Below are 14,490 nucleotides of genomic sequence, written 5' to 3'. Positions count from 1 at the left end.
ATGAACATAACAACTAACACAGATAATATTATAAACTGAAATACAATTATAGAAATAATGTATAAAAGTGTTTGTAGGAGTTAAGCAAAATCCATGTCATATTTGCAAATAACAATATACACTATGGAATTTTATATCTCTAAACTCAGCTTGCATAGGATGCTAACATAATTGATTTTAATGTTTTTCATTATTATACTGAAGAAACTGTACCAGTCTTTCCCAATTTTCAGTTTTGGACTTCCTTTTTTAATTTTTCAGTATGAGGAGGCAGTGAAATTATACATAAAGGAAGAAATACAAAAACATATGTTTTGCCTTCAGACAATTGCTCATAACATTTAGCCTTCTCTTTTGTATTGCTTTATAGTAGGCAAAGTTATTGCCCTATTATTGGGGAGGCAGGGTGAAGAAATTTGACGTTTGTTATGCCCATGGAAAAAATGGTATTTTCATGATCATCCGCTTAAATGAGGTATACGCAATAAGACTGATTAAATTTGTCATAAAATCTATATGAGTCTAACAGCTTTTCTTCTGTGTATTCTGAAAGATCTTCTATTCCAAAATAGCTATGATGAAAACTGGTGTCTGACTGGCAAAGTGGTCCTGTTCATTTAAAGGCATATATATATATGTACTAGTGACTACGAAGCTATGCACATTGTTTGATTAATGATTATTCAGCATTATAACATAATTTAAAAAGAACTGTGAGTTTATAGAGTAAGATACTCATTGAATAATTTTGAAAGACAAATTCATTGAAGGAAACTGCAAAATATCCCTTGTATTTCAGAAACAGAAAGACTAAAGTAGGCAAATACATTGTTTGGTTTTATTCAGGTCCTGCATCATCACAGTCCTTTTATCTCAGCTGAATTACTTTGGCTTAATTAAGACAATGAGGTGAAATTCCACATCCCCTATACAAGGTGTCAGATCTAACGTTGTCAGATGCTCTGTTTAAAAACCTGAGAGCAGGAAAGCATGGAGAATATCAGTTATTTTTGTCTAGAGAATAGTTTTAAATATCATGTTTTCTGAGGTCAGTTTTCAGAAGCTTTCGTTGCCTCAGAACGTTGTTTGGATGTTCTCACCGCATGCTCCTACAGCTGGTTTAGAAGTTTGTCTCTGGAAGCAAGCCAGCCCTCACCTTCAGGCAGGCTGGGCTCTCCATGTTCGTACGGTGTTTGGCTAACATTTTCTATCACAAGGAAATAGACCTTAGTAGGAATGTATTTTATTAAATGTAATAAAATCACTTAATGTTATTTAGGGTGTGTGCTTATAAATAGAGCAATGGATAGTAATATAGTTTTTAAGGATTTTTCAGTGAACTTCCTTAATCCTATTGTTTAACTCATTTAGCATTACGATGCTAATTTAGAGGAATAGATTTCTCTGTTTATCACTGCCTAAATGTATCATCTGGTTACTTAAAGGAGCTCTGTGCTTGAATAAAAGTTAAAATAAGTAAAAATTACTCTTTATGTGATAAGATCCTCTATTTCTTTACATTAATAAATCAGGAGCTGAAGAAAATTTTTACTTTTGCTTTTTTTCTGTTTGTATTGCATTTGTGAGAAAATCTAGATAAACAAAAAACATGAGCAGCCATATGCCTTGTTTTCCTTTTCTTTATACACACAGTGTTTTCTTAATGCTTGCACAAACATTCTTTCTCCTTAATTTAACTATACCGGTAACTTTGTGTATTATATGGAAGGCTGTGCAGTGAAATGTTGATGCAAAGCTCTAGCTTCCTTAAATGCCCAAGTTAAATATTTCCATGGCTTTTGGATGACTGTACTTTTCAGGGGTCTTGGGTTTACCTGTTTCACCGTAGGATGAATACTTGAGAATCAAACCCTACTCTACTTAGTAGATAAAATTATTGAAGCTGAATTTTTGTAGGTCTCCAGAATTCTTTCTCTAAGAGGCTATCAGGTTTCCACTGAATATAGTACATTTCTAGACAAAGATCTTGAGGAAACTCTGTGTAACTTTGCATAGCTTTCACTAGTAAAGAATCTTACTTGTGTAGAACAGCTTGTTACGCAGTCCCATCTCTAGTCTGGGAGATAGACTAGCCTGGCAGCTATGAAGTCTGTTATTCTGTGAATGGGCAAAACTGTGTAATTAATCTAAGTTTTGGGGTGTAACAATACTATTTATATGTTGTTGAGTTTCAGAAAGTTGGGTAGTTGGTCTTGAAAAAAGAAACTGTAAACACTGTGTGCAGCATAGTCGATGTCTAGGTGAGTGAGAAGGCCGGAAAAACATTCTTCCTAATTACAATCATTATCACACCATAAGACTTGGACAAGACTCCTAGAAAAGGGATCCTGAGAAGAATATGCTCCTTATCCTAAGCTAAACTTATACTTAGGACTTATTGATATCATAAGAAAAATGTTTTCTACAATGTCACTCTCTGGCTTCTTTATTCTTCTCTCTGTCTCTCTAGTAAGTACAGTGGACATTTTTAATTAATATTAAAATGTTTAAGAATGTTGAAAATAGTGTCAGTAATGGAAAGTTTGTTCTTGAGTATTATAGTGCATACCACAATGTAAATGAAATCAACTTGTATTTGTTTTGCACATTTTCCCTAATAGATCCTAACAAGGTACTGTACTTGTATTCCCAAGAAATTTATATATTTGTAAATTACAGAATTATTATTGTTTGTGTTCTCTGAATATGCATTCTTGTTTTTTGTTTTTTTTTTTAATAGGCCTTGATGATTGCCTCCAGCAATACATAAAAAACTTTGAAAGGGAAAAGATCAATGGGGAACAGCTGCTACACATCACTCATCAAGAGCTTGAGGAACTGGGAGTCACTCGCATTGGCCACCAAGAACTGATACTGGAAGCAGTTGATCTGCTGTGTGCATTGGTAAGTGATTTCTTGGATCACTCAACTTAATAATGTAGGTTTATAAATTTTCAAACCAAAAGTAAAATAATATAGACTGCACTCTACAACTACATGCTGGTATAAACACTGTTGCTTTGCTTCATTAAAGGACAGACAAGTAGAGGTCTCTCTCAACTCTAAAGAAACTAACTATATCCATTTTATGATTATGTATGATGGTCTTTTACTGCTCTTCCTCTAACTTGCTCAGTCCTATATTCACATGCAGTTGACTATCAGTGCTGGCATCCATATGGCTCTGTGATTATATGCCATATGCCCTCATTTCACTGATGTTCACCACACTATACAAAACCAAGTAGACCTGAATGTTTCAACTCATTACCAGAAGGTAATGTTAATTAGACTAGAAGATTGTTTAAAGTTACCTTTAAGACACAGTTGGAATGGTAAAATCAACTTTGTCTTAAACATAGGCACCTGTGTCCCTTTTTTTAGTAACCTAGAAAAATTAAAGTCTGGAAGAAAACTAGTCTTCCATTTAACGAGTTTTGTTAGCCTCTGAACAAAGCACTTGATATAAGAAAAGGTTGTTTTCTTTGTCTCAAATTTAACTCCTAATAACAGGTAATAAAATGAAATTATTAACTTAATTCTAAAGAAAAAAAATTTTGCTTTTTCTTATGTAAGTAAACAGCTGAAAGGATATTAAAAATATAAAATGTAGAACAGTAAAATTAAGTAGGTAAATTACATGTGATAATCTCAGCATTTTACTTCTTTACCAGGAGTTCTACATAGATTTTGATATGAAAAATTGTCTCCAACAGGGAAACTGGCATTTAAACTGACAGTAAAACAGAAATAAATCTGGAAATATTCACTTGATAATATAAAAGAAACAGTATGAAGTACCTTCTGATATGCATCTATGCTTCTTGTAGGCATGTCTAATCACAAAATATACTTGATTTAGCTTGAGATACACTTTTGCAAATTGAATAAAATGTATGTCAAAGCAGAGAAATGCTTTTGGTCTTGATGCAAACATACTTGTAAACTGGTGCATACTGCATGACCGGAAATTTTTTGTGTTTTGGAAACATTAAAAATCAACTTAGAATTTTTTTTATTTGAATCATTGCTTTCCACATAAAAGGAATCTAAATATCACACAATGTTATATTATCTAATGAACAAAACAGTGCTATGCCCAGTCAGAAATAACAGTCACAAGAAATTTCCTCTGGAAAAAGAAAGCCCTTCAGTCAAGTGCGCCTATTAAGAGGACCCTTGCTGATTTTTTTTAACAAAGAAACTGTACCTCTTAAATGTTGGCCCCATTGCTGGTGAATAGTGCAGCTCTTCCCTTACAGTGCCATCTCATGACCTTGTTATTTTCTCTTTTATAGCAGGGATGGGGATTTTCCAGCTCCTGGTATCATTTGTTTAGCCTCCTGCCTTTAAGCCCTTATCCTTCCTTCCCCACTCTGTCTCTAAAACTTCTGTATTCTTTTTCCCTGCTTCTAATTCTTTATTTTCCTTCCCATTTGCTGTGCTTTCTGCTGAGTGAGTCTCTGCTGCCTGCAGCTCTGCCCACGGGGGTATTCTCTTGCTTCTGACGTTTCTCCCTTGCTGCCATGTACTACGCATTCTTCAATCCCTGAAGCTTCTTACTGAGCAAGGATCATAAGTAAAAGTTTTACAAGACTAAGTATTATATCTATTTTAAACTTTAATATTTTTTAGGAATTTAATCTCTATAACTGAAAGCATCATTAAGAATTTCTCTTAATCTAAATAATGGCAACAATTTAATGGTAGGATATCTGATGCTGCCTTCACTAACATCTGAAATTCACTTCTAAAATGTTACAATTATCTTCTGATTCTGTGCTAAATCCTGAAACATGAATAGATAATTGCGCTAAAATTTGTTAGCTGATGATGGCTTTGCTAGGTGATCAATGAGAATTGTGAATTGGAGTTCATAGCTGTAATGGATCTTTAATATAGCAGGTAGTCTAAAAAACAGAAAAGACCTGATGAAGAAAGAAGAGAGATCTGTATCTTGTTCATGCCACTACAATCAACTAACATATGAAATGATTTGAATTAGAATGTCTCAGGGACTGTTACATTTCAGCCCTAAATTCCTGAGTTATCCTATCAAGCAAAAACTTAGGTTTATGTGCAGCTAGAATACAGACTCAACCAGTAAGATGATAATACAGTAATGCATTGTGTATGTGTTTGTATATATGTACAGTGTATATAAAGTACAAATTAAGTATATTTGTAGGTGCATATATACATGTACTTACAAAACAAAAAAGCTTCTCAAAGCTGAAAGCTTGTTGTGAACAAAATTGAGAGGAAATATCAATTAAAAAAATCTGCTCTAAAATTGCATATGTTGAGAGGCAGAGTTGCAGAGAAGCAATAGTTCATCTCCACCCTCCTGCCCTCCCTCCATTAGCACCATTCAGCATGGCACGTATTCCTGGTCATATGCTGGTGGAGCATCCGCAATGCTATGCACACTCTCTTTTCTTCCTATCTACATCACTGATAGCTGCAGTCCTGTTTACATCCATAAATGTCAGTACAGCTTTGTACTCTGCGTATCATTCACTCACTGGGCCATATCACTTATCATTGATTTTTTTCCGTACATGGAATTCTTAATTGATCCCTGTTTGACAATTGGCAGTGTCCAAGTTACATGACCTATTTCCTACAGGCAGTATTACCATGGTGTTCCCTTCTATCTTAGCCAGGTAGTTTGCAAAATGTTTTAAACAGAAATGTCTCCAAAATACTATAGAAATCTCTCAGATAAACTTAAGCTTAGTGATGCATCAGAAATTTGGCTGCACATTGGTCATAAGTTTGGTTGCAGAGCAGCTATGTTGCTTCAGGAAACAGACAAAAATGTGAGTGTCATAGCTCAGGCTTTCGGAACGCTCTGGAGGGCACGTTGTGATGCCTATTTTCCATATGCACTCCCTAAGGGCTTGGCCACCAGCCCACTGGCTTTGGGGTCTTTTTTCTTGTTTGTTTGTTTGGGGTTACACATCAAAGACTAATGCCTCTGCTTCTATATCTATGATGCAAACTGTTACACATCATATACATAACTAAATACTGGTCTATAATTAGGCTTCTAAGTGCAAGAGTAAAGCAAAAGATAAAGGAGGGGTGTGTTTTCTTTCTTCCTTGCCCTGAACCACCTATTAACTAGACTGTCAAATGCAAATTATTGAAGGCAGGGAAGTTTTGCTTGAATAATCTATTACACATTTTCCCTTGAAATTATTTTATATCCACTCTTCACAAATAAACATGAAAAAATTCTGAGGTAATATCATGTCTGGATTAATTGATTCAAACCATAATAGTATTTCTGAATGAAATCAGAAGAGACATTACTAACATGCACAGTCATGGAATATAATTTTCCATTTGTAAACTGAATTCAAAGTTTTCTTTAACTAGGTATTACTTAGGAGAATCCTCCATAGGAAGTATCCTATGTTGAAAGGAGACAAATGAAAGCAAGCAAGCAAGAAATGTAAGAAATGTTAATAGGGAAAAATAGAAGTATTTGATAGGTTCATGCATAGTAGAAGTGGCAATATGGTGATTCGGAAGTATACGGATTTTACTTTACAAATTAAATAATTTAAAATGATAGAATAATCTGTTTTTGAAAAAGTAAAATCAAAGGTCAAAAGGTGAGAATGTTTTTCACTGGAGGAGAGCGTATTGGCACTTTCCTGGGTTTGCTGAGGCTTGAATTTAAGTACCCTGAAAGCAAAAGTTGTGGGTGAGCCATGATTTCAGTTTCAATTCTTTGACCATTCTAAAAAGACAGCTTTTAAGTGGGCCTTTTAAATTCCAGAATCTTTAGTGGTGTTCTAATTATGAAGATAATTTGGAATGATTCCTGTGGAAAAAAACCTATCTTAAAGATCAAAGTCCTTTCTTGCTAGTGCGGTCAGAAGCTGCTCTGCATTTATTTGAAGTCACCTAAATAACATTTATGGACTTAAAGCTGCATGCCGTTTAGGATTTGGATTGTAATTTTGTTAAAGCTGAAATGCTAATCTGGGTATATATATTGGAGGAGGAGTTTCACAAAGGCATTGGCTGTAAGGAGGATACTCTGAAGAAGAAGTAAAGCCTGGGAAAAATCTGTGATAGACAGTAAAATATATTGGAAATAAGCAAAGAAAGTACTTTGGGGGTCAGCATGGGTTGCTGTTCAAATCTATGCATGTAAATTTAATTTAATTAGGACAGTATTGGAGGTCACTTTGTTGTAAAAGCCTCCACAAATTAAAATATAAATAGTCTAGTAAGGAGGAAGACTTTGATAATGAATTGTAGTAAAATAAATGTAAAAAGAAGAAAAGTATGCTCAAATATAGATTGTATCTAAGGCAATTAAAAGTACTGTTAATTCATAGACTTAAGCTAGTGAAATGAGGCACTGTGCAGTGATAGTATTCAAAGAGAGATTAGAAACTATCTTACCCTGTAGTTAGTGCAAAGGCCATCAATCCAAGCACGATCATTTTTGGGGGTTTATTTTTATTTTTTTATTACTTCTAGAGCATTCCTACCAAATTCATATGAAATATTTTCTAACATATTTCATTATTAGATATCTCTTTCTTTGACAAAAATTACAACAGTAGGAGTATTTTATGTTGGTCCAACTAAAAGCAGTTCGCAGTAATTTATTTTGAAGTATGCCATGCTGAAGAAACAACAGCCAGTCTTTCATAGCTGTCTGTGTGTCTCTCAGTAAGATTATTTCTTCAGAATTAAAATTATTCAAGTTTTGGTTAAATTGATACTACTTTTTAATGGCCATCTCTCTTTAGATCCTTTTCATCTTTTCTTCTGCTGATACCTTTTTTGATTTGTAAATACTGTGAATATATTGGGAAATATTTTTTTCTTACTTTACCTGAAATGTAATTGACTTTCATTTTTAGCAAGTCATTGGATATGTCAGATACTCATTTTCCCCCAATATTTCAAAGCTTAATATAATTATTCTAGAGTGAAATCTTCATTTTTATATGCTGATGCTTAAATAGATAGAAATAAATTTTTCTTCTTTGAAATGGAACTCCCTTTCTCTTGGTGAGAGATGAAGAGATGTTCCATCTCCTCAGTATTATGAGGAAACTGGCATATATATATAATGTATGTTTTTACACACACACACACGTGCAACCAGAGAGCTATATTAATCTCAATAAGAAAAGAAGTTCAACTTTTGGCAGTCCAGTGCTATTCATTATGCTGTGCCAAGTCATTAAACTAATAGTCTTGAATGGGTTATTTAACTATTCTGTGTATTAGGAAGCATGTATCTTTTGCTTAGTCTAATTAGTTGTTGGGTTTTTGTTTTTTTTTTTAGACTTTCAAATTACGTGATTTGAAAAATAAACAATTTCAAGGATTGTATGTTGATTTTTACCTCTCATTTCCAAGTGTGTTGCCAATTTCTTGCACTTCTAAAAACTTTTGGTAGATCTTGACATTGAAGGAGGATAATAACTTTTTAGAAACAGCTCTCAATAGGATAAAAGTACTTTTGTTCATAGTAAAGAAGAAACCTGAATGTAGTTCAATATTATTTGTTTTGCCTACTTAGCACACAGAAAGCCTTTAATTTAGAAATTGCCCAGTGTTCCCTTCCCAGAGGTAAATTCAGCTATAAGAATTGATCTAACCAAAGAACAAGGTAGAGAGCAATTTTTCTTGACAGTTGCTCAGTTCTCCCTTCAAGGACCACTGCCCCTACACCCAATGTTCCTTAACAGGAACTAGTAACACCTTGTTTCTGAGATTAACCCCTTGGTCACACGCTAAGAGGATTTGGGATACTGTAGAGGTCCCACCAGTGCTAGTATATAAGTTTAATGGGTAAAATTTTCAGAGGTATCCAAAGGCAGGATTGGCTTAAATGGAATTCAGAACCAAAATGACTTAATAATTTGTGTTTTGTGTTCAGTTACACTAGAAATAAGGGCCTAGGCTCTTTTGAAAATTTTATCCTGTAAGAATTTAGCATTCTTATACAGCAATAATGCCTTATCAGTCAAGGCCACATAACTAACATCTAATGAAGGCACTGAACCCTCTGGTTATCTGATGTCTGCTCATCACGTAGCCAAACACTGACTGGAAGTGGCCCTATTTAGGTGTTACAGTGTGCACATGATCCGTTGCCATACGATGAGGTATGTATAGTAGAAATAGCAGAAGAATGTAGGTAGGCTGCATTTTACTCTGATTTCGTCTACCTGCATTACAGTTCAAGGGGAAAGAGAGCAGCAGTGAGTGGATTGCAGGTCAGGTGAATTCTAATAGACCATATCTAATTCTTTCCCATAAGCAATACACCCAACCTTCATAGGATTAGGCTATTGATTTTCAGATAAATTACTTCAGGCTGTAAATATTTCTGTATTCTTCCTACTTAAGGCTGTTAGCTATGTCAAAGAATTTTTCAGGTAAGATAAAAATATAGTCTTCTTACAAAGTCAATTTGCTGTGTTGATTCCTATTTTGATTCCCTGGATTTATGCATGTCGGTTGCCTGTAACAGCGAGACAATTTTAACCAACTAAAGAGAGGAAATGGATGTTTGTTTTGTCTTGGCTGCTGACATAGTCGAAGGATTTCCTCTGCTCACGCAGTTGTTCTTGGTCACAGCCTACATACAAACATGTTCTCTTCAAAGTGTTAAATCTGTTATAGAGCTTATAATTTTCTTCAGAAAATGCATCTGTTTAAGTACCAATGAGAATGAAGGTCCTAATCTATTACAGATTAAGTTAGTGACAAAGCCACTATAGGATCTACTGCATGTTTCTGAAAAATGATAAATACACTTTTTTTTCCATTTATGCTGACCTAAAACAATCCATTATTGTATTTTGTCTGGTTATATTTCTGGGTAAACTCAGTCAATGAATTTGTATATTCCTTTTCGTATTATGAGTTACTGTTACTCACTGGTAAGAGAACAACACACCACACTAAGTATGGTGAAATTGTATAGCTACTTATTAGGCTAATGCAGGAGCAGAAATTTGTGCAAATGAATAGGTAAGCTGATGATACAGTGCTGAAAAAGCACACACATGTTTATTGGAAGCTGTAGTCCAGGGCAGGAGGGAAAATACTGACTGAATTCAGTCCAGATAGTGTTGGTATACATCATAATTTGTGTATATTCTTTTGCATTTAGTTTGGGGGGTGTTAGTGGTAAATTATTTCTGACATAATTTGGATTTCCTTTGAGGTTTATATTTAGTATAAGTAGAACTGGAAGAGAACGTTTTTGTTTATAATTTCAGCCTTAGAGGATGTTCAGTTTCTTCGAGGCTGAAGATCGCGATCGTACTGCTAGGGATCAAGGAATAGAATTATTTTTTCCCCCTTTTGATAAAACAACAGTCTCTATAAAACCACTCTGTTTCACTTCATATTTATTTCTGATGGAACAAGCTGCCTTAACATTGTGTGTTACAGCATTAAGTTAACATTTGTGGCTTCTCTGGCTTTAATTTCTTTGTGTTTCAGAATGCAACCTTTACTCCACAGTAGTCTAGTTTGCCAAAAACAGTGGAGAGCAAAATGCAGTGTAGGCCAGCTCCTGTTTCAGCCTCATTCCCCTGCCACCTTGATCCAATATTCTAAATTGCTCTCTGTAAGCTCTCTTGTGTCCTGCAGACCAGCCAAAATTTGGATACTTGATTTGTCTGCAGCTGTGTGGAGCTATCTTGTGCTCTCCTAAGGATGCTTACCTAGCCTTTGTGGACTAATTAGAACTGACATATCCAGTTAATTTATATGAATTATTGTTTTAACTAGAATTTGAATGTGAAATGTATGGAGTAACCTGCTGGTGACATTATGTATAAGCTGTGCAGAAAAGGATTCGCATTTTCTTTTCTTTCTTTTTCTCTCTACCTTAAAGGAAGAAAAAAGAAAGACCCTTGTAATATTTCTCTGTCCTGGGTCATTTCCTAGCTGATGATGCAATATTATGCTAAATTTCTGCAGTGCTTTTGATAACGTTACAGTGAATTTGATTAAAGCTTTCCACAAAAAGAAATCTTGTAAAAGATTCTTGTGAGTTCTACCACAAACGTTAAACTCTATGAGATAAAGCTACTTTACACCTTCATATTTCTGTATGATATTTGTGGGGGACTTTGAACTGAGTATGCATGCATGTTTTTACAGGGGCTTGAGGAAAGTGTATTTACCTTTTTACAAGTAAAGGCTTTGAGTATACAGTGTTGATCACCTTGAAGTGGTGAAGCTCTAATCAAAATTGTAGTGTGGGATTCTGCACGAGTCAGGCTACCCGTCTTCTATCACTCTGGCTTTTGTTCTGTCATCTATTATGTTATAATACTGGTAGTAATTCTGTCATACAACACCATATTTACAAAACAGGTCAACTGTCCTAGCCTCTGATTTTTGAGAGTTCCTGCTTTTATTTAGAATTTCATAGGCTACAGAATATAATTTCTCTAGTAAATGTGCTTTTTTCATATCAGTATTTTATGCAGTGCTTAACACTAAGCAACTATTTCTTTAATTTGTTTAAAAGGGGGCACTGATTTCGTTCTTTAGAGCTTTATAACTAAAATGTCCTGATTTATATTCATGTAAATGTATATAGCAAAATTAAGTACAGTGAAACTTGTATGAATGGAATGCTATGGAAATAGCATTAATTCTGGATGGTACAGAAATACTGGTCGAAATACATAGCTATAACTTTAGTTAGATGTCCTGTTTTGTGAACTGTATTTAAAGTTTGTTTATTTTTGAAAGGTGCATAAAAGTTTGGAACTGATAAAACTTTCCTGCAGCTGAATACAACACAGCTTGGGCAGTGGGAACCCATCATTCTTCTGCTCTTTACTGACATAAAACATAATTATTGCTTGTTGATGCATATCCACGTGTATTTACTGAGCTCAGATTTCCACATGTGCACTGACTTGTAAAAAGAAAACTCATGTTAGTAGCTTAGTCTTTATCCTTCCTGTTCGTGGGTTTTTTTTTTTTTTTTTTTTTTTTTTTTTTTAATGTGCAAGAGCAGGAAAACTAGCAGCAGTAAAAATGATGGAAGTGCTGATCCAATGCTGGTAACTTTTCAGTTTCATGTTCTGTTGGCTTATGTTATACATACTTATTAAATCCTTTAAAGATATATGCTTCGTATTAAATAATGCTTAGTGCTGACTTCAAATCGTTCTGTTATTGAAAATGTGGCTGGAAATTTATTGACCTGTTCTCATCATGAGATTTAAAGAAGTTAGTGCTACATTCAGTAAAGCCTAAAAACACAGATTTTTAAGTACACTGTGGTTTCATGAAAAAGCTAGTAAAACACCATCCTTTTGTATAAAAGAGTTGAACTCAGGAATTTTAAGCAGCGAGAGCTCTTAACTTCTAAAGCGCTCAGTATATCCTCCATTATGAACTTCATTGCAAACACAAGAATAATACTTTAATCAGGATATATTGAAGGAAAAATATTCCTTTGCTAAAATCATGAATTCTGGAATAGAGGGCTTGTATGTTTTCAGTCAGGAACTAGCATGTGGGTTTTTTGTATTGCTACATAACAACACTTAATGGTATGATATCTCATTAAACATTTTAGTATAAAATTTAATTCCATTAGCCTGCTGAAATTGATAGAATCTTTCCATTAACTTCAACTAAGCACAGATCAGGATTTATTTAAAGTCTTTACCGAAGCTGCTTCAATTCCTTATACATATTCTGGTGCAGGAGACATCTAAGTTGCTACAGCTCTGTTCACTGGAGGACTTTGCTGACAATAAGTATTGTAGAGCAGTGTGACTAATTCCCAAAGCAGACGAGATTTTTGTGATTGCGTTGCCCATGTCTGTGCCAGTTCATCCCTGTACCACCCATAACAAGACTTGAAACTTTTAGCCAGTCTCAATCAAACTGGACAGAAAGGTAAGTCTAAAAGATTCGTGCAAGTGCTGTGACAATCAGTAGGTAGGCACGAGGGGCTTATCCTGCAACAGTGACTCCTTGGGGAAAAATGCAGTGGTCAGTCAGCCCTGTAGGTGGGCAGAGAGGCAGCAGCCACGTGCCGGTGGGCAGGGGCACGTGGCAGGGCTGCCAGCTTGGGCGCAGCGCCGCACCGGCTCCCAGAGCGGTGCCATCAGTTGCTATTTGTGTGCAGGTGGCCTGGGAGTAACGTGAAGAAGAGGATACGAGAATGAGCAGGCACAAACCATTGAAAATCAGGCCTTTCCAGTACCACTGCTCGCTGAACAGCTTGCTGTTTCTTACACGGCGTTTTTAAAGCGGCACGTATAAATATCTGAGGATGACTAGTAGTTTCCCAGTATTCCAGTAACTTTTGCCTGTGGTGTGCCAGCAATGAGAACCTCAGAACCAGAACATGCAGGCAATGAAAGTCAATTCATTGATTGACTCCAGCAAATGGAATATTGATTCAGACTTGGGTAATTACATTAAATAGTAGGGGGAAAGTATATTAGATTAAGGAGGTACATAATTCTATTTTTGGAATAAAAAGGAAGAGTGATACACACTGTGACAGCAAGAGATTAACTTTCATCGTTAAATTAGAAAAAAACTGTTCTACTGCTAACATAATATTTAAATTCAATTTCTTAAAAAAAAAGACCTCGATGTATAATTTTTATTTAATTTTTTGATGTAAAATTTTCTCATTTTGTTCATGTGTTCAAGCTTTTAAACATCAAAAAACTGTCTCTGTAACGGTCTGTGCAAAATGCATTGAAAATTCTTATATTTTAATGAAAAAATAACTGCACTACTATCTATATAGTGTTTTAAATAATTATAAACAATATTATGAACATGTAAAATTTGCTTTTGATTTTTTTAAGACTGATGCTTTTTTTGCTGGGAAAGATTTATTTGGTTTCTTGCTTGTGTGTCTCATTTTCAAAATCCTCTTTCCCGTGCAGAAGTCAGTGATTCATTTTTTCTTTAGGAGCCTGATTTGAAAGCCGTACTGAATGATGCAATGAATGTTACATTGCATTGGTAGCACTGTACCAATAGAGATTCTCTATGGGCAGGAAATACAGGGAGTAAATCAGTGCAAGTTGGGCATGATGACTTTTTTCTGATGACAGGAAAGAAAAATGAAAACTAAAAAATTCCTCATTTCTGAGGAGCAATTTGTTTCATAGATATAATTCCACATTAAGTTATTTTTGGTACCACTCACAGAATTTGTTACAATATCAGTTGCTATAAAGCTGTCTTAACTCCTGGGTAATTATTTCTCATCTGTTATTCTTCTAGATAAACTCATATGCATGCAATTCATAGTTGTTGTTGACTGTGAGTTGCTTGTGTGATCTTCAGCATATCCACGATAGAAATAAATTAACTTCATTTGTGTTCGTATCAATGCCAATTCAAAAGGATCTTGTTATGAATTTATTTTTTGTTTGCTTCTCTCTGAATTGTTATATGTAACATATATTACCGGTTCTGCAAGAACCTAAGAGA

At 34.8% G+C, this 14,490-nt stretch overlaps 1 protein-coding gene across 1 annotated transcript in view; it reads left to right on the top strand.

The window, feature by feature from the left end:
* The window catches only part of LOC106487552 (connector enhancer of kinase suppressor of ras 2-like), a 243,618-nt gene that overhangs the window by 85,170 nt on the left and 143,958 nt on the right, over nucleotides 1-14,490 (top strand). The window contains 1 exon segment of the mRNA XM_067303896.1: nucleotides 2,741-2,904. Coding sequence (XP_067159997.1) covers nucleotides 2,741-2,904 — 164 coding nt within the window.

The sequence above is a fragment of the Apteryx mantelli genome, chromosome 13 (genome assembly GCF_036417845.1).
Source record: "Apteryx mantelli isolate bAptMan1 chromosome 13, bAptMan1.hap1, whole genome shotgun sequence".
NCBI classification, from domain to species: Eukaryota; Metazoa; Chordata; class Aves; order Apterygiformes; family Apterygidae; genus Apteryx; species Apteryx mantelli.
The sequence above is the reverse complement of the archived record's forward strand: the minus strand, read 5'-3'. Positions and strand labels throughout refer to the sequence as shown.